At 41.7% G+C, this 27,198-nt stretch overlaps 3 protein-coding genes across 3 annotated transcripts in view; 2 read left to right on the forward strand and 1 right to left on the reverse strand.

Moving 5' to 3' along the window:
- Positions 1–426: 426 nt before the first annotated feature.
- On the reverse strand, positions 427–3,045 carry LOC108019693 (uncharacterized). The gene is made up of 5 exons (XM_017087587.4): positions 2,622–3,045; positions 2,164–2,538; positions 1,119–1,737; positions 669–862; positions 427–604 (listed from the first exon to the last, which is right to left on the reverse strand). Exons 2-5 carry the CDS (start codon positions 2,408–2,410, stop codon positions 498–500), a joined length of 1,167 nt encoding a protein of 388 aa, XP_016943076.3. The 5' UTR covers positions 2,411–2,538; positions 2,622–3,045; the 3' UTR covers positions 427–497.
- A 1,853-nt stretch (positions 3,046–4,898) lies between these two features.
- LOC108019645 (uncharacterized) lies at positions 4,899–7,707 on the forward strand. The gene is made up of 3 exons (XM_017087529.4): positions 4,899–5,609; positions 5,665–5,861; positions 7,545–7,707. Exons 1-3 carry the CDS (start codon positions 4,921–4,923, stop codon positions 7,637–7,639), a joined length of 981 nt encoding a protein of 326 aa, XP_016943018.3. The 5' UTR covers positions 4,899–4,920; the 3' UTR covers positions 7,640–7,707.
- A 1,366-nt stretch (positions 7,708–9,073) lies between these two features.
- The window catches only part of Dh31-R (Diuretic hormone 31 Receptor), a 30,622-nt gene continuing 12,497 nt past the window's right edge, over positions 9,074–27,198 (forward strand). The window contains exon 1 of the mRNA XM_017088021.4: positions 9,074–9,659. The gene's annotated coding sequence lies outside the window, so the exon portion shown is untranslated. The remainder of the gene's footprint in view (positions 9,660–27,198) is intronic.

Consider the following 27,198-nt stretch of genomic DNA (forward strand, 5'->3'; position numbering starts at 1 on the left):
GTGCTGGCCGTCAATTAGCGGGCTTCCAAATCTAGCACCTTGTCGAAGTGAAAGGCCCCAGGGGAAGGGGCCGAGGCTACCGACTCGGTTCGATTCCCATCTCTCAAAGCTGCCAATGGCGCATTTTATACATTTCTATTTGTTTGCCGTTGTTCTCTTGCGGCATTATAGCTCCATTGGCGGAACGGGGCTTCGGGGTATTGGCACCCCATCGGGCCTCGGAGCTCTTGACTTTAATCACACTAATTACGCAACTAAAAGGATAATCGTGTCGCTGACCGCACAAGCTCCTTAATGCGTTTGTCCAACTTTTTGCGAGTGCGTTTGATTGTGTGTGCCCCACTGCCCCCACCCCTGAATTGTCATAATCCCCTCGATTTGACAAGCTCATTAACAGAATACCAAACACAAGCTCAGAGACGGTCATTGCTCTTAAAGACATTTGAGTTTATTAAATTCTAGGCAAGAAACTATCCACTTATTTCAAAGTACATGTTTTAGAGGAGCGAGTTCCTCAGGCGGTAGGTCATACTGAAGCCCGTCTCCACGTCCCGATTCAAAGTGATCTCATCGCTGGAGAAGTGCATCAAATAGGGCGGCGAGGCTGCAATGGAAGCGGTTATCAAGCGCTCTTTCAACGGGTATTCCCCAAAACTCCAACCACTCACCGTACACCAGCAGGTTGTCGTTGGTGCCGCAGTAGTAGGTGGGCTGGTAGGCCATGTTCTTGGCCAGAATGCCCTGCGGTATCATCAAGTAGTCCTCCTGCCTGCCGGACGTGTGGACAGTGGCGTGGCAGAACTCGTCGTAGCCCTCGCTGGTATCCGTCTGCACCGACATCGAGAACTTGCTGAATGAGTATCTGTAAGTAAGCATTTCGTTAGGAGACGCAGAGAAAAGGAGACTCAAGATGGAAATAAGTTACAACTATCTTTGAATAGTAATAAGCACAGAAGACTATGCCTCAATCGACATCTTAAGCAACCAAAAATACCTCTTATAATTACTTTCAGTTAATCATGTGGACAGTTTTAATTTCAGTAAATCATTGTTCTAGTAATTTGTAGACAGTCCGCATAATATTTTATTTTTAAGGACATTATGAAACTCTTACTCACTCAATCATACTCGCGGTGGTCGCCGACTTGATGCAGATGTTGTAGCTCAAATCGGGCATATAGTTGCTTATCACTGAAGTCTGGAAGTTGAAGCTGCGAATGGTGCCCGATGAATCCGTGTAGTACTGTTGGCATCCTGGCGGAGCCAGCAGCTCATAATCGGCGTGATGAGTGGCAAAGATGTCGCGCAGATCCTGCAGAGAATTGGTGGAGGTGCCCAGGCCGGCAGAAGTGCTGAAACGCCGCCGGCTGTTCGCTGGTGGGCCCTCCAGCTGGGTCACAACCAGCCTCCAAACGGGGGCGGTTCCCCTGGAGGTCACTGCAAACGTGAGGGTCACCTGATCAACGCCTGCGGCAGCATTGAAGGGCAGGTACAGGTGCTGGCCATCGTTCACGCCACACAACTTGAAGCCGCCCGCCTCGAAATAGTCCAGGCACTCAAGAACTCCATCCGTCTCGGTGGGCTGCTGCATCACGAACTGCTCAAAATCTATTCTCAACTGCTGCACATTGCTGCTGAAGGCCTCGATCGTGTAGGTATTCAAATCGCTGGATATTGTGCTAGGATTCTTGATTATAGTTCGCTTCTGACGCGTAGAAGCTCCGACTTGTAGGTTCGCTATGATAGAGGAGAAATTTTCAGTTTGCTTTATGTGCCATATACAGGTCACCAAAAGTTAATACAAAAATAGTTGTATGTTTTGACCATTTTTTAATTACAGACAAAAGAAAATGAACATGTATTTATACAAAATATTTAACTAACAGAATAGGTGTTTATATAAGGTTGTCTTTTCGAGATCATTTAAAAACCATACATTTGTTCTCTTAAATAAATAACAGTTTATTGAAGCTAACTCAGTTAAATTACAGCTTTAAAACAACTTCCTTGCAAAAAAATGGTTATAACTCATCCAAATGTAGAAGTGATTTTACCTTCTGAACCCTTTTAAGGATGAGCTTATAAGAAGCAGATAACTAGGTAGAACATTTACTGACCCACTTTCTAGGGCTCCCACTCTCTGTATCACTTTCTTCGACTCACTTTCACAGCAAACACCGTAGGTGCCGCAGTATCCGTTGACGGTTCCCGACTGCCGCATGCACTTAAAGCGGGTGAGGCAGGTGCCGGTGGTGCCGCTGTTGGTGAGGCAGCTGTCCGCCAAGACACTCCTCCGCCTTCCCTGGCGCCACAGGCCAGGCTCCTGGACAACCAGGCCACTTGTGTCATTCAGCGCCTGCGCCTGCGCAAACGCCAAAAATCCCAGGAACAGCAGCGTATATCCAATCATGTCCAATCCTCGGTTTCACTCAGGTTCTCTGCACCCACGCACTTTCACATCGACTGTGTGGATCTTTTGGGGGTCGCACCGCTTTTATAGCACTTCTTGGGCCGAAGAATCCGAAAGATACAGCGGCGCTGGCAGCGATGCGGTGATGAGATTTTCGTGTTAGAAGCAATGGCGTGTCAATATTTGGTAAGAAGCTCGGTTCGTCACTTACCGGCATGAATATTCAAACCGAGCTAGTTGCGCCTATTAACTTGTTTGCCCATCGCCGACCGATCAAGTCGTTGAACCTCGACGAAGTGTCCATTACTCTGATATTAGATCTGTCAAAACTGGGTTATGTTTGCTAACTATTTGAGTTTTGGGACGGGGTTTCTGGGTGTCGTGAAGAATGCTGGCTGGCTATCTCATTATCATCGCCATAAATGAAGGTGACGATCGATAGTAACGATGATGATGATGATGTCAAAAAGTAAAAAGAGGGATCCAATATTGGAGGGTGTGTGAAAGTGACAAGTTCCCAATTAGAGGCGAATTGCACAACACGAATTGGGCAAGAACTTCGACAGATGCAGTTCCAGAAAAGCGTTCTATTAATAAATAACTAAAAAAAATGCCAATCAACTGATTGCTGTCGAGAAACTTGCACATTTAACTGATAACTGCGCTGTCAAATAGGTTAACATCAAATCTTATCGCTAATCGATGGGTTTTATTGGGATTAAAGTAGAATTTGTTGTTTTGCCTCTTTGCAGGAGACATTGATTGCGATAAGATAATTGAAATAAAGAGTGATTTCGGGCCTTGTATTTATTTTAAAACATCTGATTAAAGACAACAAGAGAGAACGCTTTAGTCGAGTGATTCGACTAGTATACACCCGTTACTCCACTAACTAACTTAACTTTAAGTCAGCAGTCCGCTTTATCATTTGTCATTTCTGGAATGACGATAGATATTGACCAAATAAATAAAATAAATTTTATTTTACTTAATAAAATTTAAAAAAACCCCCAAAAAAAGCCGACTTAATATATTTTTACATGTAGATTGAAAACAAACAATAATTCCATTTACACTTTTAAAAAATTCTTTAACATTTAGAACAGTGGTCGGCAGTGGCCTATCTAGTGAGCATAGGGAAGTGTTCTGCCCATCCTCTGCTCGCTCACGTATAACGTACATGTTCGTGTGACTTCGGCATGGGTCTTCGGGTCATTTTATTCTCAACTTCGGGGCGCTTTTTTGTTGCTGCGGCAGAGGATCTCAGTGCAAAGCAGAGAAACGTCTCGCTACAGCACGCCGCGCGCAAACTTCGTGTTTGTTACACTCACACTAATGCAAGGCAAACTTGTGATGGTATGTGTGTGCCGACCACTGATTTAGAAGCAAGGTATTTGTTAGCGTTTTGAACGTTTGTGAACGTTAGAGTAGATGTGGCACATAAGGATAACAATCAACCTGTGTGCTTAATAACAACTGTCTAGATGTGATAAAGACCTAGTGATAAAGTTGATATATAGACCCTTTTACTCTACAAGTAACTGGTACAAATAGATTTCTTACATTCTTTACGCACATTGTACCAATAATTCACTTTTATAAGGAAAAACATCGTATTACTTAAAATATTTTTTGTTTAACCACATCTAAATAGTTACTATCTAATACATACACCGAAAAAGAAGTGATTGTTACATTATTCTACACCACTGATTATCAATTTGACATCGATAAGATGAGTATTAAATTAATACATTCCAAAGTATTAAATTAAATTGAAATTAATTGGTTTAATAATAACACCACAAATCTTATTTCTATACTTTAATATTCTAAGAAATTAAACTGAAAAGTATGGACTTTATTTAGTCTTGAATCTATACTTTGATTTCAGTACTGCTTCTAGTATACTTTTAAAACAACAGGTATTAAAACTTTTTTTTTTTTGGGTGTATACATATGTATATAGAAATCGATTATATATATAGAATCGAATGTATATTATATATTTTCAAAAATCCCAACCGTTTCGTTTTCGGAACGGCTAAACCTTATGGACCATCCGTTCAACGGATGGTAGATGGTGGATGGATCTCTGTGAGAAGAAGCAAATAGATAATAAATAGGTAACACAAATAGTTATCAGTCAGTTCCTAACAAAAACTTGGACATTATGGATTTAAAATACCACTGAATTTTTATCTAAATTAAGAACAATAGTTGAGATTTGTTTTATAAACAAAGCTCTTAAAGTAACAAACCTGTCATAAATTCAGGAAACTGATAAAGCCTTTAAATTCTCTTTCCATAGTTAATAATAAAGAGATTCTAAATGCTTGCGATTCTGTCGTCAGACTGCAGGTGCCCCCCTTGGGTCAGAGGAGCGATAAAAGCAATCGATCATGGTTATTGACACTGAAACCTGGACAATTGGGCGCGATAGGAGCGACAGGTGAGATTGCCGGCAGCCATAAAAACCCACCGGCTGACCGCTGTGGAGACTCAGAACGATGAAGAACTGCATAGCTAGCACCCTGCTGCTCCTCGTGGCGGTTTCTGCCACTCAAGCCGCTTCGGTGGCCACGCCCACCTGTGGAGGATCCACCTCCTCGAAGAACATTAACCTGGTGAACCCCACTAATCCCCCGCGGGAGTGCGAGTATCACATAAAGGCGTACAGCAAGTACGTTTGCCAGATACGCATTGACTGGGAAATGAACCTGGCCCAACCCACGCTGGAATCCGATGCATCGGGTCTGACCTATGCCGAGTGCACCAAAGATTATTTCGTGGTTAATGGACTGAAACTGTGTGGCACGGAGGTCTGGCAGCACATCTATGTGCCCTTCAATGCCACCGATGGTGACTCTGTGGTGGATCTGCTCATTGGCTTGGCCGATCGCGCTGGAGCTACCGGGCTGCCCGTGCCCTCCTGGGACATGACAGTGACCCAGCTGGAGTGCCCAGCGGGAGCCTCCGTTCGCTCCCTGGATCTGGAGGAAGAGGAGGCCGTCATCGAGGGTCGTTCCACCACCATTAAGGATGGATACTATGTGGCCCCGCCCGGCTGCCTGCAGTACTTCCCCCCGTCCAAGGGCACGGTCAAGTCCTTCAACTACAACAACGGAAATGGAATCTACCCGTCCCACATGAACTACGCTATCTGCTTCCGTCGCCAAACGGGAACCAAGCTTCTTACGTGAGTATTACCTTATTATTATTTTTAAAATTATTTCTTACAATTTATTAAAAAGCATTCGCGCCTACGACTTTAATGTTGGTGACGTAGTTTCCGCCTCTACCATGATGACCGATGAAAACTGCTATAGCAGCGATAGTACCAACGATCTGGATGCCGATTTCCTCATGGTGCCACAGGCGACCTTTGAAGACAGCCACAAGCACGCCACCTACTTCTGTGGCTCCATTAAAAAGGATGTGGTCATATCGAGTAAGTTTCATAGAGCTTTCGTGGGGGGCAAAGCTCCCCTAACACCAGTGAACAAGTTTCTGATAACATAAAGCAAATAAGGTGAAAGAATTTGAATTTAAATAGGTAAATTTATTATACCCTTGCAGAGGGCTGATTAATTTTGGTCAAAGGTTTCTAACGCAGTGAAGGAGACGTTTCCGACATTATAAAGTATATATATTCTTGATCTAGCCACGTCCGTTTGTCCGTCTGTTTCAATACCGTTTTCGAGCTGAGCTTAAAAGCTAGCGATCTGAAACTATTCCTGCCAAATCTTATTATACCCGTTACTCGTAGAGTAAAAGGGTATACTAGATTCGTCGGAAAGTATGTAACAGGCAGAAGGAAGCGTTTCCGACCCCATAAAGTATATATATTCTTGATCAGGATCACTAGCCGAGTCGATCTAGCCATGCCCGTCTGTCCGTCTGTCCGGATGAACGCTGAGATCTCGGAAACTATGGGAGCTAGGCTATTGAGATTTGGCGTGCAGATTCCTGAGCTTCCTACGCAGCGCAAGTTTGTTTCAGTAGACTGCCACGCCCACTCTAACGCCCACAAACCGCCCAAAACTGTGGCTCCTACAGTTTTGATGCTAGATAGAAAATTTTAACTGAAATGTAATGTTCTCATCAATACCTATCGATTGACCCAAAAAAAAGTTTGCCACGCCCACTTTAACGCCCACAAACCGCAAAACCCTGTGACGCCCACAATTTTCATGCTAGATAAAAATTTTTAACTGAAATGTATTGGTCTCGTCAATACCTATCGATTGATCCAAAAAAAAATTTGCCACTATAGCGTTCTCCCTTGTTTATTATGCACACCTTGATCAGGGTAAAGGGGCTTGTCGAACGGACGACTTAATCGTATAGCTTACATAAGAATATTTAGAAAAAATTCAGGTAAAAAACATATACAGCTGCTTTAATTATAGTAAAGATCAACCACAAATAAAGATATATTTTTTGATGTCCGTATAATTAAAAGGACTATTTTAGCTTCATATATAATGCTCCCCCTTTTTTTCTCCTATTTTTTATATTATCCATTCTCGTTCTTCTCTTTTCCTACACTTTTATAAATTTTTTTTTTTTTTTTTTTTTTTTTTTTACAAAAATTTAATATTTTTGAATAAAGGCGCCAAGGTGTTCTTCCTCTTCATGAACATGAGCCATATTTTTTGGTCTGGCAACGCTTGATTCTTTTAATTTCCCAGTGGCAACGCTTAATTCTTTTAATTTCTGAGAAATTTTAAAAATTCGGCTGCTTACGAATTTTCTCCAGCGCCACCTAGGTTTTAATTTATGTGGCGTGTTAATAAAATCTCGTAAACAGCTGATGGGAATTAACGATAGGTGGCGTTTTTTTCCAGCTAAGTAACGGGTATCTGATAGTCAAGGCCCTCTACTAACGTTTTCTCTTTGTTTTAGTTTTTGCATAGAGTGAAAACTTTACACAAACTGCTATTCAAAGCTAGTCACAAGAAATTACAATAATTATTAATACAGTAGTATTCCCAACTAAAATACTTTATAACTTAATTTAAACTATATTTGTTTAGGCGACATCCTTGCAAGCACTTACATGTTGAATAATTTTTAAGAACACAACTATATATCTACAAGTGTATTATTTTACCACCTTTCTCTTATTTAGGCAACAATCCCGGTCCTTTGATGGTTCTCTTCAACAGCGACGACATCTACCGGCAGAATGAGGCTGGTTTTGCTTTCACCTACGTTGTGTCCTAAGCGGTTAAAACTTCTTTGAAAATGTAAACTAAACAAATAGTTGGAATTAAAAAGAGCTTAAAACGAAAGACTTGCACATGTTTGCTTAAGCATTAGCAGAGGGAATTCAAAGAGATCCGCCTGGGGAACTTATTTGGCACATACAATGATTTGGGACTTTGGGGCTTTCGTTTTCTATTCCCAAAGCTTGCCATATCAATTACAGATAATTGCGGACTTATCAGAACAGCCCTAGTGTCAACATTTGTCTGTGACAATTACCAGACAAGCGATATATTATCTCAAGAAGCCAGCGTATCTAGGTGTTCAAACAGCGTGTGAGACAATCTATCAAGTGGTTCCCATATTTATTAGATTCCAATCTCAAACTTTATATCTTAACGCCTGCAAGTTATATGCGGTGAAACGTACGCTGCTTAAAAACCAACCGTCAAGTTAGAGAGGTTTTTAAAAAGCAGGATGTTTGTGAATTTAGTGAACTGCTGGGATTCTGTAAACTTTCCAAAAGCTTGGCTTGGGAAATATTGGAGAAAGTACTTTTATCCTTTTGTAAGATTAGCAAAGACAGCACCCAAACGTTCTTTCTTTGTATAATGGTGCTTTCGAAAACCTATTTCCTCTTGGACTATCAACAAGTGTTTACAGCAAGTTTACTCTAAAGCCGTTCCCCTTTTCAAAAATGTTGACTACTGATAATTTGAGTTAAAATTAGAAATTTGCTTATATTGATTAATAGCGACAATTAAACTCGGGTTTTATGAGCGGCGCCAACTCAAAATAATAATGGGCGGCAGAGTCCAATAAAGCCGCATTTAAATTCGGTTGATTTGGAGCAATTCTTCTTATCAGCCTCTTCAGAGACACACAACAAGTTGCGGGCAACAAAAGAGCCCAGTGCCCAATCTGCAGCCGTTCGTCGCAGCTGAAAGCTCTGCCAAAGCTCGGAAAAGTCTTGCACTATGGAAGGAATCATTTTCGCACGGAAGAAATTTAAATTGTAATGATTAGATACAAATAAAAGTACTGCCAGATTAATCGTAAGTAAATAAACTTTTGACAGGATAAAGTAATAGTAAATAAACACATATCCCGTTCCTTAATTTATAAGTCTCTTAAGTTAAAATAGCAAATAATTGTTGATCAATAACGACCACTATCTATTTTTGTTAAAAATGTCCTGTAAAATATAATGTTTTCATGATCTTTGAAAATTGGTTAAAGAATCCGTTTTTCCCTTTAGACAAGTGTGTTTAACTGGCAAACTTCAGATAGTTATTGTTGTATGGCCTCTTTTTATACGCAATATATAGAGCTTTTTGACCACAGTGCAGTGATAAGAGGCGAGCAGCAACTCGCAATGTTGCCGATGGGTCGCCCGCAGCAACATGTTGCCGCAGCAGCAGCCACGCCGGCTGCGAGCCGTGTGGCATGCGGATTTCAGTTGCCGTCCAACTGCCGCGTATTCGGAACGCTCCTCGCGCATCCGAGCCGGTTTCGAAACCATTTTCAAAGCCATTTTCGAACGGAGTGCGCGATTCGCTCATTAAGCCCAAATGGGTGTACAATAAAAGTTTAGCCCCTGCCATTGAAAAGTGTGTGCTCTACTTATTCCTTTATTATTTCCCCGAACCCATTGTCATCGGTTGCCGCGAGGTGTGAGTGCCCGAGTGCGTCGCTTAAAAGCCAATTTAAGTGGCAGGCGTTTAATCAAGTCAAGTCCCAGTCTCCGACGCCGCCGGTGTCACAAAAGCGAGTCGGAGTCCTTGGCATAGCCCGCTCCTCCTTTTCATTCCTAGGGATCCGCTCCCGCGCACATTCACAAAATTCCCAGTGAAAACATAGCCATAAATTAACAACTAATTCAATTAACTGCTGACAACGTCAACGAGCGCCGCCTGGCTGCAGCGGGATCCTGGCCTGGGAGAAAAGCCAGGAAAGTCGGGAGCCGAGCACTGCATCGCCGCAGGATATGCGGCGGGCTGCCTAGGAGGAATTCCTTGTGCCAGCCTCCTCCTCCACGGTAAGCCTACTCACAATGGAGAAATATTTCAAAACGCACACATGCCGCTGCTGGGGACCGGAAATTATGAGGCCTGTGTGTTCCGGCGTACACTTTCAAGGGACTATTTCCCTTTGGATTTTCCCCCGTTTTTAATACAACTATATTGGACTGGCTATGCACATTTTCTTGGCTTTTGGGAATCCCTTCTATAGTTAAAGGGAATTTACCAGTTACAACTTATCGAGAGTTATGTCGAAACTTTTGCAGTGCATTTTTCTCTGAAGTAACGATTTATATTATATTTTAAAGGGAATTTAATTTGGGCCCAAGACCTGAATATTTAATTAAGTTCAAAGATGATACTATTTAACAGGACTAAATAGTTGTGCTTTTTCTTAATTGAACGTTACTTATTTTGAATTTAATAATAATTTATTTCTAACATTTTTGTAAACTTACCCCTTTTAAAGTTGTTGGTCCCACACTTGTATATTTAATTAAGCTCAAAGATGATTTTATTTAAAAGGACTAAATAGTTGTGTTTTTCCTAATTGAACGTTACTTATTTTGAATTTAATAATAATTCATTTGAAAACATTTTGTAAACGTACCCCTTCTAAAGTTGTTGTGTAGTTTTTTGTTAAGGATAGAAATGTGAAAGTGAAAACCGGATTATGCGTTTCTGACTCTTTTGTATGAAGTCCTCAGAACTTGGCTCAAAGAATGAATGAAATGTTTAAGATATGCTCCCTATGCGTGGCCATTATGCAAATGCTTGATTGGGGAAAAACGCTCAAAGGATTTGGCTTGGGCCCTTCTGTTCAGCGTGTGAATTGACTTTTGTTTGGCTATCAAATCCGGGCACAGCTGCATAAATCAATGGAGCAGCATTTCTCTTCGTCCGTTTGAATTTTGATTTCCAGCTCCATGCTGACGCACGTTGTAAGGCCATAAATCTTGCGATCTGGCCGAAATGTCTTTAATTGTTGGGCGCACAGTCGGCAATCTGCAATCGCCGGTCTGCAAATCGACGATGATTTCACAGCACGACGCGACACTATCATTATTGTGCGATGATCATGATATATCTGCCGTCATTTGTCTCTGTAACAAGTTGAGCCTGGCGGCCAAAAGCAAACAATTTGCCACCGGCTGAATTCGCTATTTGCTGTTAGCCGTTTGCCATTAGGCGTTTACGTGGCGCCCGGAATGCAGCGTAGATGTCATAGATACTGTTCCAAGATACATAGACTACATACATAGTATACACGATTCAACGGTGGCGTGGGTTTGCATTAGCTTTTACTTTAAACAATAAATTCTGGCGAAGCGCTATCTCTTAGCCGGGAACATTGCAGGGAATATTTCGGACCAGAAAATGCATTTACAAAATAGATTATTCTTTCTACCGTTTTGCTCTTTTTAGTTTTTGTTCGTTGCTTTGTTTATGTCCACGTGAGCGAAATGCAGCGGCTAATGAGTAAATATTGTCAGAGATAATATACGAGTTTATAGTAGTCTGCTGCATTTGTGAGCTTCCAGTGAATGGATGACTCTCCAGAGAAATAAATCACTGCTCTTCAGCTAGTAATTCAGGAAGTATCTTTTTCTACTAGAGCAAATACTGAAATCGCTGGCACCAGAACCGAAAACAGATAAGGCAAAAGTAATGACTTCGAATGCCCCTTAAGTGTGTTATTTAAATACCATAAACAATTTATTTGTTGCTGCCGTTAGTTCAAGCAAACGAAAAAGGTGCAGGCAATTAAAAAACCATTAAACTGAGCAACAAAGCCAAATTGTATTAATCTAATGGCCAAATCTACAATTATTATTCAATTATCTTATTATGGTTACAGAATTTTGATCAGAAACGTTAGAAAGACATCATAAAAGAAAAAATAAATAAACAAAGTTGAACACTTTTCTAAATATAACTCGTGTTAATCCGCACAAGACATTAACATTCTTTTGCCCAATAAAAGCAGCCATTTAGACCAACTTATTTATTTAGCCATTAAAGAGCGTTTTCAAATCATCACCACTTCGACCAAATAAGTAGGTATTACGCTGTTTTTTCCCAGTCAACGATTTTATTCCTGCTGTTTATTGAAAGCGATTTATGAATGATTTGTGTGATGTACACGTTCATGTAAACAACATCAAAATCAAATAATGTGTGCCGAAGCTCTCAGCTCCCTCAAATATTGGCCAATTCCGGTTCCCCTATTTGTTATCAATTTCCCATCAATTGTGGCTTTTTCCCATTGATTGATACATCCTATTTGGCGGCTGCCAAATTAATTTGCTGTCCTAAAATTTCAGCAGCATGGTTACACAACAGGCAGTCGGATGTGGATTTGGGCATCATCAGTGTTTATCATATTAAGAATTTTTCAAATTAATTGCACATTTTAGCTATTTCGGGTTCAGCGAGCACTGGAATCGCAATTTTCCACCGCACGAGCTTTTGCCACCGCGAAAAAGGAAAAAAGAAGGCAGACAGGTCTTAACAATAACAAAAGGCTAGCGCTGATTGAACTGCTCAGTGCACAATTTCAATCAATTTTTCAATTAATTTTCATTACCCCGCGTGCGGCCAGATTCGAAGTGGGCACGATGATCAAACGATGATGAGATCGCACGGCCAACGTCATTGTTAAGGCCATTCTGTCCGCAGGCAAATGCAGGAAAATTAAAATAAATGGTTATGGGACCCATAAAGCATTACAATGCAGGAACATCGCGGCAACGTGACTCACGGCGCAAATGCCGGCCAAAACAAACAAACTACGCAGCTTATGCGACGACACTTGCCAACATACATACATGGCCCAGTGTGTGCGGGTTCAATTAACGTTGGCCAAAACAACTTGTTCTCGCTCCCAGGGAACCAGGGAGCCAGGGAACCAGGGAACCTGGAGCTGGAGTGGCCTTAAAAGGCAGCTGGGCCGGGATGCCCTGGCAATCGGCGGGCCAACTGGCAGAAAAAGTTGTTAATTGGAATTTAACAATCTCTAAAAGCGTCTAATGGAAGAGATGCGTGCTCCGCGTCTTGGCCGACTGCCGAATCAGCCGACTGGGCCCACTGTGCGGCTACCAGTTTACCCACTCTGCGCTTTATCTGCCGCAAATGTAGAAATTAAGTTTCGCCTGGCCAGATGGATCCCGGCCCATGGACTGTCAGTATCGTTTACGTGCCGCAGTCAGGCAAAAACAATCAACATCAACTTATTTGTCTGCTGGCTAAACATCTCAAAGCGGCCAGCAGTGGAGCAGCATCTGCTGATGCCACATAGCCAGATACCCAGATAGCCAGAGAGCCGGGCCTCGTTGTCATGACCATTCCTGGGTCCCCGTCTGCAGGAAGAATCGTGATTTCCCCCACACACTGCCGCAAAATAGGCATCTAAATTGGAGAGTTCACGTTCTTAATTAGTTATTTTATATCAAATTCAGTGCTTACTTACACATTTAACATAACGATTTGCTAACGGCCAGTATTTAATGTCGTGTTTACAATCAAGATCCCACTAACGTAATTTTACTCTTAATTAAAGACTGTTTTATTCAGTAATTAGCATTACATATTGGGTGTTTTTATCTTTAAAACAGTACCCACATTTTACCAGCATTTAAAAAAATGCAACATTTAACCGTATTTTACTAAAAAAGGTACTACTCTTAAATAATATATCTTAAAATATCTTACAACGCAGTGATGTGGGCATTCCTACCCTATATATTCATGATCAGCATCAGCAGCCTTGTCGATCTAGCCATCAGTCCGTTTGTCAGTCCGTCGGTCAATCCGTACATCCATCAGTCAGTTTCCACGCAATCTAGACTTTCAGTTCTAGAACTACCTGTCTGAACATTGGCCAAAAGTCTTCTTTATATTGCATTTAATATATAAATGTGTAAGTCAGATTGAAGGAAGGGGCAGATCGTACTATTACATCTAATGCGGTCATCGGAAAATAAATAGAAAAGAAATCAATTTAATGGTCATGTCATAATAATATGATTCACAAAATCAGAGACTATCTTCAGGTACGTTTATCCCCTGTCTGTCTAGATCATTAAAAATTTCCTCAGTGCACAGCGATAAGGCTCGGCTTGCATTCTTGCGCCGGCATTTAGTCGTGGGCCCCGTAACAAAGATCGTTAGCTGTAGGAATTATTGGAGCAGCTTTTCCAGCGGCCTTAGCCAGTCGCAGTTCGAGTGGGGAAAATAGTTTCGCTCTGCGGTCTCTGCCTCACTGGCTGGCTGCTGATGACAGGCCGTAGTTTTTGGCCCACCTGCTGGCTTTTGTCTGCTTCCTGGGTTCCTCGGCTCCCCCAGCTCCTTCTGCCGGTGACAGTTCACGTCACCACAGAGCCACCAGCTGGCAGGAGCTTCTTTGTGCCGCTGTCGGCCCTAATGAAGCATCACACACATCCGCATCCAGTCGCATCCACCCAGGTGGCTTACACGTGTGTCGCCCTGTCTCTGTTAAACAGCCAAGTCAAGGGGCATCGTGTGTTCAGCTTAATTTGCAGCACTGACATTAATCAATTGCAGCGTGGGCTTGGCTCGAGAACCCCGCAGTTGGCCGTAAACTAGCAGCCACGAACGTGGCCAGGGACACCTGTTGGCGGCTTGCTGCCTGGTGGCCACTTCCGATTCGGCCCGCTTTTGAATATGATTTGCAGCATCGCGAGCGGCGAACATCGATATGCTCTTTAGATAACGCGGCGGGCTCCTCTGCCGGCTGCAGCCATAAATCAGGCGCAAATTGCCAAGCTCATGCTCAGGCCCTTGTCAGACACTTGTTGCCATTAACGGCCCAGACACTTCTGAGCCCACAGAATATATTGGTTAACGCGCCCGCTTTTGACACATCACATCACCAGCAAGTGCGCCGGAAGTCGCCTGTCAAATTGGCACTTGGCTTCTTGGCATCTTGGCCAAAAGTGTTGACAGCTGCAAATCAAATTGTCATTAAATTTTCACTTTGAATGGAAGCCTCTGGGCACGTCTCCAGAAAGCAGCGACTCTGCCACAGGCCCCATTGAAATAGCGTGGCATCGGTAATTTCAATTAAAACAATTTTCGGGGAGTGTTGCGCTGACACATTGACAAACTGTGCCGATTTACGTGGGAATTTGTGGGCGGAATCAAAACTTTTCACTAACTGAAAAGTTTTAAACTGTTTGAAGCACGGTTCAGTTACAAGCTGACAAATGGGTGCAGAAGCAACTGATATCCACATTGTTTTACGTAGCAAAGGATTGACTTTAACTTCTGTGTTAAAGTACTATTTAAAAAAAAATTTAATAGATAGCGTTTTATTTTCCTTGCATATAATTTATACCTTTAATTTTATTTCTTTTAATTAAACAACATTAGGTAAATTAGCTTCTGATTTTATCTGAACTATTCCAGTTAATTATTTAACAAATCGGGGAATGCAAAATTGTATGTTATTCCATTTTAATACAATACCAAGAAATTTTCATTTACATTTGAGATAAACTGCACTTCCATTTAATAATAAAATTATAGAAACCATTTTCAAAGGAAAAGAGATTGCTATCCCCTACGGAATATTTTTTAAATACAATTTATGGGCCCACCAGATGTACTTAGATTGATTTGGGAAAGCCAGCGCGAAACATGAGTAACATAATTAACTCAAAACAGCGATAAGATAATAACAGTCAGTAAAGATATGGATTTTATGTAATTGATTTATTATTAAAAAACCTAGACACGCGCAAAAACGGAGTGTAAAATCCCTTTCAGACACATTTTATCAATATCAAACTCCGCCTCTTTCGGGTCGAAACTTTTGTATGCCCACAAAGGCAAATGCAGGGCCCTAATGCAATTCTAATCATAAGTTGGCCCCCTGCTTTGTCTGGGTAAACCAGGTTAGCGGCTGCGGCCAACCTGCCGGCAATGTTGCGTATGCGTAATATTTATGCGACGACGCACATGTGGCAAGGTTCCAAATGCAAGACGGGCGTCACATGGCATAAATAAGCACATTTCACTTGGCGTTGCGTTGGCTGCTCTTATATGCAACATGCAACATGAAAATTGCATTAGCATGAGGGAACACCCACTCGCCATCCGCCCTCACAATTCTGGGTCGGATCCGTTTGCGATGAGCAATTAAAAAGTGCGCATAACTTAATTAAAGATGCAGGAGGGAAAAGTGTGAGAAGAGGAACCGAGTTGTGGCCAAGAGTCCACTGCCAAATTGTCGCCTTTGTTGGTCTCGAGTTTTTCGTGTTACATTTCCCATTTGATGTTCATTAGCTTGTTTATTGGGTTGTTTAATGGCCAAACCGCCAGCAGCTGGCCCTCTAATTACTTGTTTTCGGGGAACAAAAGTCGAAACTTTTAGCAACAAATGTTGCAACATTAATTAGGGACACATTTACAGGAGATTCCCTTTCAATTAGAGCCCTCTTTCATGCGACAGGATCTGCTCGAGTGTGCTGCGAACGGATTCCAGCAGTCAAGTGCCACTGAGCTGGCGAGCTGTAGTGAGCTGCGGATTAAGTCGGTCAAAGGTCAGCTGCTCTTAATGTGCTCTGGCGAAGGCTTTAAGGCTGTTCCCACTGCTCGACCTCTGCTAAATCCCGGCTAATGAGTTCCAGAGTGGTATAAATAATGCAAAATGTTTCATAAATACACCCGAGGGGCATTGCCACAGCCCAATTTTAGCTAGCCACATAGAACGAAATAGCATTGTGGAATATGATACGAGCAGTTAAATATATACTCGATATAAACATTGAGTGCATGCACATTTTGAGTATTGGAAAATAATTATGACGTTACTCCGTCTGTGGGTGCATTTAATTTTCCAAGCCAATAACTAGCATATTAAATAAAAACATAAAATTTAATAATAGTAAACGAATTAATAATCTTTATTTATAAGGTATTTGTTATTTAATAATCGCAAATTATATTACTAGATCATGCAGAAATGTGATAAAAATAAATCTTTGATCGTCAGGTTTTTTCTTGTGCAGCTTTACATCACCTCCACCTCCTACGCAGGATTGTTTTAACAAGTGTCCATCTTCGCACGGCTGTCTCGAGTGAGTGGCAGATGGATTGGCAGCAAGTGTCGTTTCCCCAGTCCATCAGGATCGGGGATGTGGCCATCGATGTCCTCGGCTACCAGTGGAACCAATCAGTCGGGGGCTGAAACTTAAACCAGAAACTAATTGAAGTTTTGCGGGCTGCGTGCTCCGACATAATTCCGCTTTTGTTCTTCCAGCCAGCTGATCCAATCAGCGGAGCCCGGAGTTTCAGCCCGTCATTAAATCCTTTGCGTTTCGACTTTGGTCAGTTGATTAAGTATGCATAAACAGCAATTATGCCGCCCCCTCCGGCACGTCCGCGTAATTTATGCTAAGTTATGGCGTGTTGTATCTATAGCTTGAGTTTCCAAAGACGAGCTCGAAAAAAGGAGACGAAGCACAAAGAGTTGGCAAACAAAATCCATACATTAAGCATATCCTTTTTCGACAGTCGACGGTCCCACGGCCATAATAACCCATTGAAATTAAAACGCTCTATTGAAGGAGCGTCCTTTTTGGTGGAAACCCCAGCCCCGCCCACACATTTCAAACCTTTTGTTGCCTTTTTCTGTGCGCGCTTTGCGGCCACGAAATTGCAGGTAATTAAGATGCCGCCCCTTGGCACAAAATACACAAAAAACGGCGGGGGAAGCAAGGAGTGTGGCCAAGGAAAACATAATTCACTGTCTGAAAATTCATTTCGACATTTCCCTTTGACACGGCTGCCGAGGGGCTGAATTTTCCTGCTCCTTTCACTTAGGATTTTCTTTTCCCAGGCGGAGCTGGAGCACCTTCTTGGCCATCCTCTCCTGGGTTAAATTGAGTGTGAAGTGTGCTAAGAGCGCCAAGGTCTAGGCATTTACTCAAAGTGGAGTATAATTGACTACAAGCCATTTGTTTAAAGCAGCGGTTTTATGGTGCCATTAAATATTCCTCTTCTTATAACATAGCTCGTAAATAACTCTCTAAGCCAATAATTTGGTGTCATTATCTCATTATTAGCCCAAGCATAAGTTATTAATTTGTTAAGGTACTCGTGGTCGTAAATCTTGTTAACTAATTTCGAAGTGTTTATAAAAGACTCACAAAATAAGGCATTAAATCAAAAAGTTTGAATAAAAAATAGTAGTCAATAAATCCATACTGAGTTTAGAATACCCTACTTATATTCCAATAAAATGAAAGAACATTTACCGAGCAAACTATAATCAGAAACAGGAGAATTTAATTAAGTAAAAGCTATGGTGAATTCTGCAACGCAGGAAGTTTCTTGCTGCTATAACCAATCTGAATTATTCTGCATGCGGGCGAATGTTGCATTCGTTTAACCCACTTGGCATTCATTGTTGCATGCAGCATGAAATATGGAAAATTATACTGAGCTGGTTGGAGGAGAATACAGCACCCGGGCTTCATTGCTTATCGGGGTGGCGGGATCGTAAAGACTACACACAAAAAAAAGTTGCAAAACTAAGTAAAATGATTCGCTAAGCCAAGAGTTAGTTCATTGGTAAGATATATGGGCGATTACTTCCTTGCCAACAATTCACTATAATATAATATATAATTCTTTCAAGAATTCTATCCCATAAATAGGAGTAGCCAAGCTTTTATATTATTGTTTCCAAAAGTCTTAAAAATTGGTTGTTGTTAAGTTCAACCTTATCAAATTGTTTTCTTTTAAAAGTAAGACCTTTTTGCTGTAGTAAAACACATTGTTTCTTTCTGTGCTTCATCTGCATGCCACTCATTCAGCATATGCCAAGCAGGGGGAATCTGGTTAAACATGTGCCATAATGCCCATAATTTGCTAAATGCATAAACACAGAGAGGAGCAGGAGCAGACGTCTTCCTCGAATCCACAAGAGCTGAGATTTTCGGCTGGGGACAAAGTCACCCTGGGAGATAAATCTGGCAAGGTTTATTGAATTATCCGACAGTCTCTGGCCGTCCAGTTGCTCCGCTGGGCAACTGCGATAAATTGGCAACATCGCTTTAATTGGCTCCGAGGCGTGCAATCAAAACAGTTTTCGATAACGCACTGCGAAAGGTTCAAAGCCCAAAGTTCCTTTGACATGGCTTGCGGCTGCAACTCGGCTTTGCTTTTGGTTTCGGTCTTGTCTCGTGGGCGAGAAGGCAAATCAGATAAGCACTTAATGCCGAGCACACAATGTGGCCAAGAGTTGTTGGCCAGTGCGCACACACCCACACACACGCACGCTTGACTGGCTTGTAATGGAATTGTGATTGTATCTGGCAGATACATTTGTGCTGGAGGTTCACAAACGAACTCATTTGTTTGGCACGCAGATTTATGCTCATGCTCATGCCGTTGTCATCGGAAGCCTAATTAAATACCAGAGGCGCAGGAGCTCAGGCCAGAAAAATTACACTACAACTGAATTAATTAAGCCAACAAGTTCTGCTCCCTCGTTAGCAGTATCTTCGCTTGGTTTCATTAACAAAAAGTCAGTAAACAAAAGTTCCCAGCTGTCGGAAAAGTTTATGATCCGACCTCGAAGAGATAGCGCAACAAGTGCTATGAATGGTCGAACCTAGCAAACTCAGACTTAGCACGCGCCATCGGCGAAAGATACATTTAATTAATTTTTGATTCCACCAAATACTTGGGCGGCTAGTCGTATCTCCGGGTGACGCATTTTGCCGCTTGTTATTGATACAGATTAGATTCGGCCCGAATCCCTAGTTTACCTTAGACCAGCACTGACCACTTCACACAGAACTTTTCGATTTAATTAAAAAGTTTGGCCTGCAAAACAAATTATGTTGGCAACTTTGTTTCCGGATCGGTTTACTTTGACTTTAAACACTCTAAGTGTTTTCAAATTCGAAACCAATTGCATGGCAGTTACAAATGGCAATAAATCACGAGCAAATTCCACTAGGGCACCCAAGAGTCCTAACCAAACTTTTCCTTTGTCTGGGTCATATGCAAAATTAGGCACAAACTTTGTGAAATCGAAAGCAGCTCGAGCACAAAAGCCTCCGCTGCCCCGGACATTCTCGCATCAGCCGGAGTTATTGAACCTCGACTGACGACTATTGTTCCTCCATTATGCATGCAGCAGGGAGTGGCGGAGGAGGGTCAACCACTGACAATTACACAAAGTCCCTCTGGGTAGCATTCCACAAAGAGCAACAGTTGAAACATCAGCAGCTACAAAGAAAATCCAGCTGAATCAGAAGTCACAGCAACACAAGTAGGTCAAGGCAACATAAAGAAGGCGGAAATAAGAGTAGTTCCAATAAATTAAAAAAAGATAACTTAGTGAGTAGAGATAACAGCAGAATAAATATGAATACATTAATAAAAATTCCGCCACAACTCTAGAAGCGAAACGATTATAATTAGAAAACATAAATCCATTAGTGAGGACTTTTTTATATTTTTCAAAATAATAATACATTGTATAAACAAAGCTGAAATATACAACTAAATAGGATTTATTAGATATTAAACATTGTTTCCATAAACGATATTCCTTTGAAGCTGAAATCAAATAATTTATTATTAAATGAAGCTACAAAAAAATAAATAATAATAATAACAAAAAAAGAAACGAACAAACAATATGCAAATTTTGTGCTCTGTCCGCATAAATAAAGCTTTAAACGCTTGAAACTTTCGTACCGAACAAACTGAAACTGCGTAAATAAACTCATATTAGTTGTGTTATGAAAAACTTTGACTTACACTACAGTTTAACAAAAATAGTTTAATATACAGATCTCTCTAAACCATTTAATAGATTAGAATACTACTTAAAATCATTGGTAAATACAATATATCCTCTATGCTTCAAGAAAAATCAAAATAAAAATTTATTTCCGAAAGAAATAAGAAAATATAAAAGCTTAAGAGACAGCCTCAAAATATTAACAATAACAGTCGCTTCTGGAGAAGCTTAGCCGGCGAATGTGAATTTCCATATGAATAGAGCAACAATTGTCTAAGGCAACGCAAATTGCAAATGGAATGAAATATGAAAATCAAACTGCCTTCCCAATTGACATTAGCTGACTGCCAGAGGGGAAGCTTTTTGGGGGCAGGGCGTGGCTTTGAAATGGAGGTGACGAGGACAAAACAATCCGACTTGGGCGGCTGACAATGGCTTTGGCCCCTCCACCTTTCCCCAGAAACGGGGTTTCGACGGGTTTTCTTTACCCGGGTGTAGTCAATTGTAAACACATTTAAACAAAACTCAACGAGACGTGCAGAAAATTGCTGATATGAAAAGTGAAAAGTGCGGCGAGGTCGTGAGTTTGGGTATCCAACGAGAATACTGCCTACACCAATTTGTGTTGCCAAAATTGGGGGCCGAAAGAAGAAGAGAAAGAGGTCCTGGCTGGGCGAACGGAAAATAAAGGCCAGCCACAAAATAATGTTATTGATATGAATTGAGTTTTTGCAGGAAGCGCAAGTGCGTGAGCTGGCCAAATAATTATCTTGGCTTCGTGCTCGGAAAACCCTAATTTTGGGGTCTAGTTTAGGATGGCATTGTAGTGAAATCAAATTAATTGTGAACTGTTGCTTGGATTGTGAATAAGAAATAATGGCAGCTTAATACGCCCAAATCTTCCCGTGAATACAAATAAATTAATACTCTGTCTTGGAAGATATAACAAAAAATGCTATAACTTGGAAATGAATATTAAACTCCGACCTAGTAATACTTGCTGCTTACATTTGTTTTCAGTTCTTCAATGCTTTTAAGACGACCTCAAGATCACTAGAAGTCGTTTGGTTTCTGTTTGAATTTAAGTAAACCACTTTAACCATTTTGTCCTCTTCTTATTTCAATTGGACTACAAAGTCTTTGTCGAAAATCTCCGTCCTAGCAACGGCAAAGAAATAATCAAATTTTAAGATGAACACGCCTCGACTGGAATTATTATAAGAGCCACCCGAAAAACAAATTTCCAGCTCACAAAAAGTTGGCCAAACAATAACAAAACAAGGGAGAACGCTATAGTCGAGTACCTCGACTATCAGATACCCGTTACTCAGCTAAATGGAGATATGCAAGCAGCAAAGCGAGATTAAAATGCGCCACCTACCGGCGGTATACAGATTTAAGCGTTATGGGCGTTAGAGTGGGCGTGGCAAATTTTTTTTTGGATCAATCGATAGGTATTGACGAGACCAATACATTTCAGTTAAAATTTTTTATCTAGCATGAAAATTGTGGGCGTCACAGGGTTTTGCGGTTTGTGGGCGTTAAAGTGGGCGTGGCAAATTTTTTTTTGGATCAATCGATAGGTATTGACGAGACCAATACATTTCAGTTAAAATTTTTTATCTAGCATGAAAATTGTGGGCGTCACAGGGTTTTGCGGTTTGTGGGCGTTAAAGTGGGCGTGGCAAATTTTTTTTTGGGTCAATCGATAGGTATTGATGAGAACATTACATTTCAGTTAAAATTTTCTATCTAGCATCAAAACTGTAGGAGCCACAGTTTTGGGCGGTTTGTGGGCGTTAGAGTGGGCGTGGCAGTCTACTGAAACAAACTTGCGCTGCGTAGGAAGCTCAGGAATCTGCACGCCAAATCTCAATAGCCTAGCTCCCATAGTTTCCGAGATCTCAGCGTTCATCCGGACAGACAGACGGACAGACGGACAGACGGACAGACGGACAGACGGACAGACGGACAGACGGACATGGCTAGATCGACTCGGCTAGTGATCCTGATCAAGAATATATATACTTTATGGGGTCGGAAACGCTTCCTTCTGCCTGTTACATACTTTCCGACGAATCTAGTATACCCTTTTACTCTACGAGTAACGGGTATAATGAAAGAAATGTGCACTTGAGCCGCGAAAAAGAGGGGAAAGTACATTTATTCTCGAGGAAAAGTTGTTGAAATCAAAGTACATAAGCAGCCCAACAAATAAGCGCAGTTAAAGTAAGAATTTTCTCACTGGCTTTGCCCAAATGACAAAGTTAAACAAAAGCTGGGGAATGGGGTCCTGCTTGTTGCCAGGACTGTCACACTTTGAAAAGGATACGGCACATGCAATGTGCCTTTGAGCAGCTGCTTTCTTGTCGTTAAGATGGTATATTTGAATGAACAGTTGTATTCAAAGGAATAGCACTTCTTTGAGGATTTTCGAGATGTGATCAGTAAAATGGAATCTTTTTAAGGTATGGTAATCAGTTTACGAAAATGAAATTATCAAACAACAAACACTTCAAGATTTGAATTTAAAAATTGACTAACTGAAAAACGCAGAACAGCACGAAGCACACTTACGTCTGGCTTAACAATTAAGAAATAAAAAAAAACCTATAGTATTATTACAATAAGTCTTTTCATAATAAGTTACGAAAACGTACACAAACCGTATGTAAAAATATTTGTAAATTGAAAGGTGAAAGTGAAATGACATTTCTGGAAAACCTTTCCTAACAAGCTGAATCTTATCTTGGACTTGAAAATAAAGATACAATATCTTTAAAGCTATTTTTCCGGCCAGAAGTGTACTTGTTTATGGGGTGTGTTGAACACTTTTGAGCAGACCGCAAGACATTTGTGAAAGAGCAAAGAACAGACGGCAAACAAAGTCCATTTTAGGTCCCACACCTTCCCCGGCTTAGACATATGCAAATTTTGAGCGCGAACAAATTGTGCAATTGTTGCTGCGAGGAAGCGAGAACAAGGCAGTTAGCACGTGTGGCACGTATTTCATTTCAGGGCCCAGAGAAAACCACCTCTATCCCAGACCAGCGGAAAGCGAGGAACCAGGACAAAGGTCGTCCAGGGGGAGATCAAAGGAAGCGGGAAAACGCCACTCACAAAGCAAGAATGTGGCACAAATGCACTTTGCGCCGGTCCGTGGAAACTCCCTTCTGGCCGGCACGCTGGCTCACTGGCTTAAAGCCTCATCTTTCTTTAATTCATTGCCGGCCAGTCTTTTCGGACCAGTTTTATAAATTATTCCATTCCATTAGGGCTCGGCTTTCACGCTCCACGCTCGCCGGTTTTGAGTCCGGAGCCAAGCGGGCAAGTGTGTGTGGAAAATATATAAATCGCTTGTACTCGTAATCTCCGGCAACGTTTTTATCGCCCTCTCCAGCTATTTGACGCCGCCCAACCAGCATAATCCCCGGTTAACAGATACATCCGGCCGGCGGTGAAAGTAGTGTCCCTGTGCGGCCCCTTTCGTCGGATCTCGGCGCCTGTTGAGCGATTCCGTATTTACACTTTATATTTATTTGAAATATGAGCCACTTTCCTCGCTGCCGAGTGCAGCGCTAAATAAATCAGCCAGCACGCTCGCAAATCGCACCCCTGGCAGCTGTCAGTTGGCATTATTATGCCCGACAAAAGGTCCTGGGAAGGGATACATTCCCCGGACACTGCGGCTGGTGAAGCGTACAAGATGACAAAATGCGATTTGAATGGGCAGCTTAAGCAGAATGTATCTGTCAGTCGAGACACGATGATTTCCATTCCTTTCTGAATAAATTCCTTTCTCGGGCGGGACGAGAGTCTGACATTATTGGATGGCTATCAAGCGAATACATCGAGGATAGTAAGCAAGAGATTTTTTACATTTTCCCTGCATATTAAAATCTACACGGTTTTTTTCTTTCAGCGGCCTCATATAGAGGCATTAAATAAATTAATTGATATTTCATTTGATCCTTAAGTCATTCAAGCTCAATTGGCCACGGTTAAGAGCAAATAAAATTTCTGCTCTATAAAAGGGACTTTACTTATAATCCCCGGCTGAAGTCCACAGGAGCTGGCGAAATTGGAAACTCATAAATTGCCTTTATGCGCTGTCATTCCATTTGCAACAAAAGTGCTGGAAAACGGAAAACGATTCAGTGCATCAATACCAATCCGGCCAAATCCAAATGGAATGCCACTGTACGGGCCAAGGCTAAAACGTTTCTGGCACGGCTGTCGCAACAGGAAGAATGTTGTTTTAGGCGAAACGCTATTTAAGCAATTTAAAAGCCCGTTCTGCCAGTCCTCACCCTCGAAAAACACTCCATAAAATATACAATTCTGTGCAAATGTTGGGCTTTTAACACAATCTCTTTAAGCAGAAAGCATTTGATTTATTCCACACTCGATTATTTTCTTTTGTGCTACATTTCAGGGCGGTATTAATTGCCGCCCACCATCCCATTTAATAATTGATGCTTTTGTTTGCTTAAAAAGCGAACGAAATTTAAAGGAAAACCCCTCATAAATCATGCAACGATCTCGCCATGTGGGCGATATAAAGCTGGTGCAGACATCGTTGTATGATTTATGCGCCTAATAAATTTCTGCTGCAAAAACTAAAAGATGTTATGCGCTGAGCGCGGAATGAAGATACACTGTCCACGGGAATAGTTGGGTTCCATTCCACTGAGCGCGGCTCGATTCACAACTGACAGCCAACGAATTGGAAATCGGCGAACAAACATTTTCATTACTCATACGTCGGGTGGACCGTGTGTGCAACACGGAAAACCGAGACCAAACCAAACCAAACCAAACGAACCATTGAAAACATTTTGACAGATGCAGACGGCACAATTTCGCTTGGCTACGTTTTTTAATACACAACAGTTTTGCAAACAGTTCGCGAACAAGGTTTTTCACTATGGCCGTTCTTCCGAAAAGGGGCGAAAGGCCGCAGGGGCGTGGTCAGGGTCGACACTTCTCCGCTGAGTGCTAAAATAGATGCCCCTACACATGTAACGCACATGCACAAAGTGAAATACATTTGCCAGTTTTATGCTTTTCCAACCGCACCGCCCCGCAATTTCCCATTTCCCCGCTCTTCCCGTTTTTATTGAAGTTCACCACCGCTCGCTTTTATCAAATGCAATTTACGGATCCCTGACAGCGGGCATTAGATGCCAGGGCTGCCAAAGTCAAGTCAAGTCAAGCTTGTTTAACGCAAGCATCTGCTTTTCCTCGGCCCTTGCCTCATTTTCCTCCCTATAGACCAGGTTTTTCCGCTACTTTTCGCCTACGGCACTTTTCCACACGCTTTTATTGCTAATTTCTGTTATTGCCAACGTTTTGCGTGAGTTTCGCGCGTTGTCGTAAAAATATTTTTATTAGCTGATCAAGGGGGGTGTGTGCGGATAGGAGGGTGGGGGGGGGGGGGGGGCCTGGGTGCGTTAAGGGCCTTACCTCCGACCCCCAGGAAGGAACATTAAAACGAGCTGATACATTTCAGCAGACACGCTAGAAAGTATGCTACCACCATCTCTGACTTCGATTCACACAAGCAGCTTGATTTCGTCGAGTTTGATCTATCAGTAAACCAGAATTTGCAACAAAATGAAATTGTTGTTGAACAATCGGTTATAAAGAAATGCTTTATTGAAATAGCTCATAATAAATATATATATAGTATTTTCGAGCTTACTTTTAGCCTTTAATATGATTCTACCAATGGAATCAAATACTATTGTGAAACTTTTTTAACAGAATTTATTCACGTTTAATCCTCAGCTAAATATTGTTTATCCTTTTACGTATATATTAAGATTTGCAAGGATTCTTCTTTACTTTTTCACCTGCAATCGAACAAAATCTCTTTAACCTTGATTTACGGATTTCGTATAACCCTCGGGGTCTCCAACAAACTGTTTTGGCTGAAAGTTTTAGAAGATTTATCCGATTTTTATCTATCATCCAACTATTTTCCAACCCGCCTGAATACCAAATCGCTTATTTATTCAATGGATGATGCTCAGGTTCCATGTCGGGGATTTATGGGCAAGTTTGTACCGAGAAGTCGTAAAATGTAAGGGCCCAAGCCCGCCACTTTTACGGCTACGGCCAGTTAATAACCAAATTTGTCTGCTCAGCTTAAGCATTAAATTGCTGGCAGATGAGCTTAACAAAATCGAGGGCAACAACAGCGAGTTGCCCTGAGTGATGTTATGCGATTTCGGGTAATTCGTGTAATAAATATAAAACTTGCATTATTATTACAACAAGAGTCGCAGAGCAGCAAACACCGAGCAATCATGGCGGAGAGTTGTCATAAAACGCCACTCGTTCACAAGTGTTGTGCACACAAACTGCATTCAGTTTGCCATTACCCAACCCTCGGGGAATCCCCCATTTCTGCACAGCCAATTTGCAATCCCAGATTTTATGATGTTCGCTTCTGAAGCAGAGTTTTCTGCGTTCCTGGCACTCTTTGTGGTTTTTGCTCTTGTCACTTTGCAATTTAAGTGCAGGCAGCAATTTGCCTAAACGATAAGATTACAAAATGGAAAGGGGGGAAGCCACCTGACAGTTCTCGGTTGCCACATGCCAGCAATTTGTCGTTTCGTTTTCAACGTCCAATATCCTGAATCGAAAATCTTCGATTTGGACTGGACATGGCCGGTTTCCGCCTGAATGCACAGCAGTACCAGGAGCAATGCCATGTGCATCGGCAACATCTCGGCACAAACATTTGTTTGTGCTCGACGAGTGAGTAC

The sequence above is a fragment of the Drosophila suzukii genome, chromosome 2R, assembly GCF_043229965.1.
Source record: "Drosophila suzukii chromosome 2R, CBGP_Dsuzu_IsoJpt1.0, whole genome shotgun sequence".
Classification (NCBI taxonomy): Eukaryota; Metazoa; Arthropoda; class Insecta; order Diptera; family Drosophilidae; genus Drosophila; species Drosophila suzukii.

Coding starts and splice junctions, on each gene's coding strand:
- LOC108019693 (XM_017087587.4), bottom strand. CDS start 2,410: ATGATTGGATATACGCTGCTGTTCCTGGGATTTTTGGCGTTTGCGCAG. Junction 1,738..2,163: donor CTACGGTGTTTGCTGTGAAA/GTGAGTCGAAGA, acceptor CCTCTATCATAG/CGAACCTACAAGTCGGAGCT. Junction 863..1,118: donor ACCACCGCGAGTATGATTGA/GTGAGTAAGAGT, acceptor GCTTACTTACAG/ATACTCATTCAGCAAGTTCT.
- LOC108019645 (XM_017087529.4), top strand. CDS start 4,921: ATGAAGAACTGCATAGCTAGCACCCTGCTGCTCCTCGTGGCGGTTTCT. Junction 5,610..5,664: donor ACGGGAACCAAGCTTCTTAC/GTGAGTATTACC, acceptor TTTATTAAAAAG/CATTCGCGCCTACGACTTTA. Junction 5,862..7,544: donor AAAGGATGTGGTCATATCGA/GTAAGTTTCATA, acceptor TCTCTTATTTAG/GCAACAATCCCGGTCCTTTG.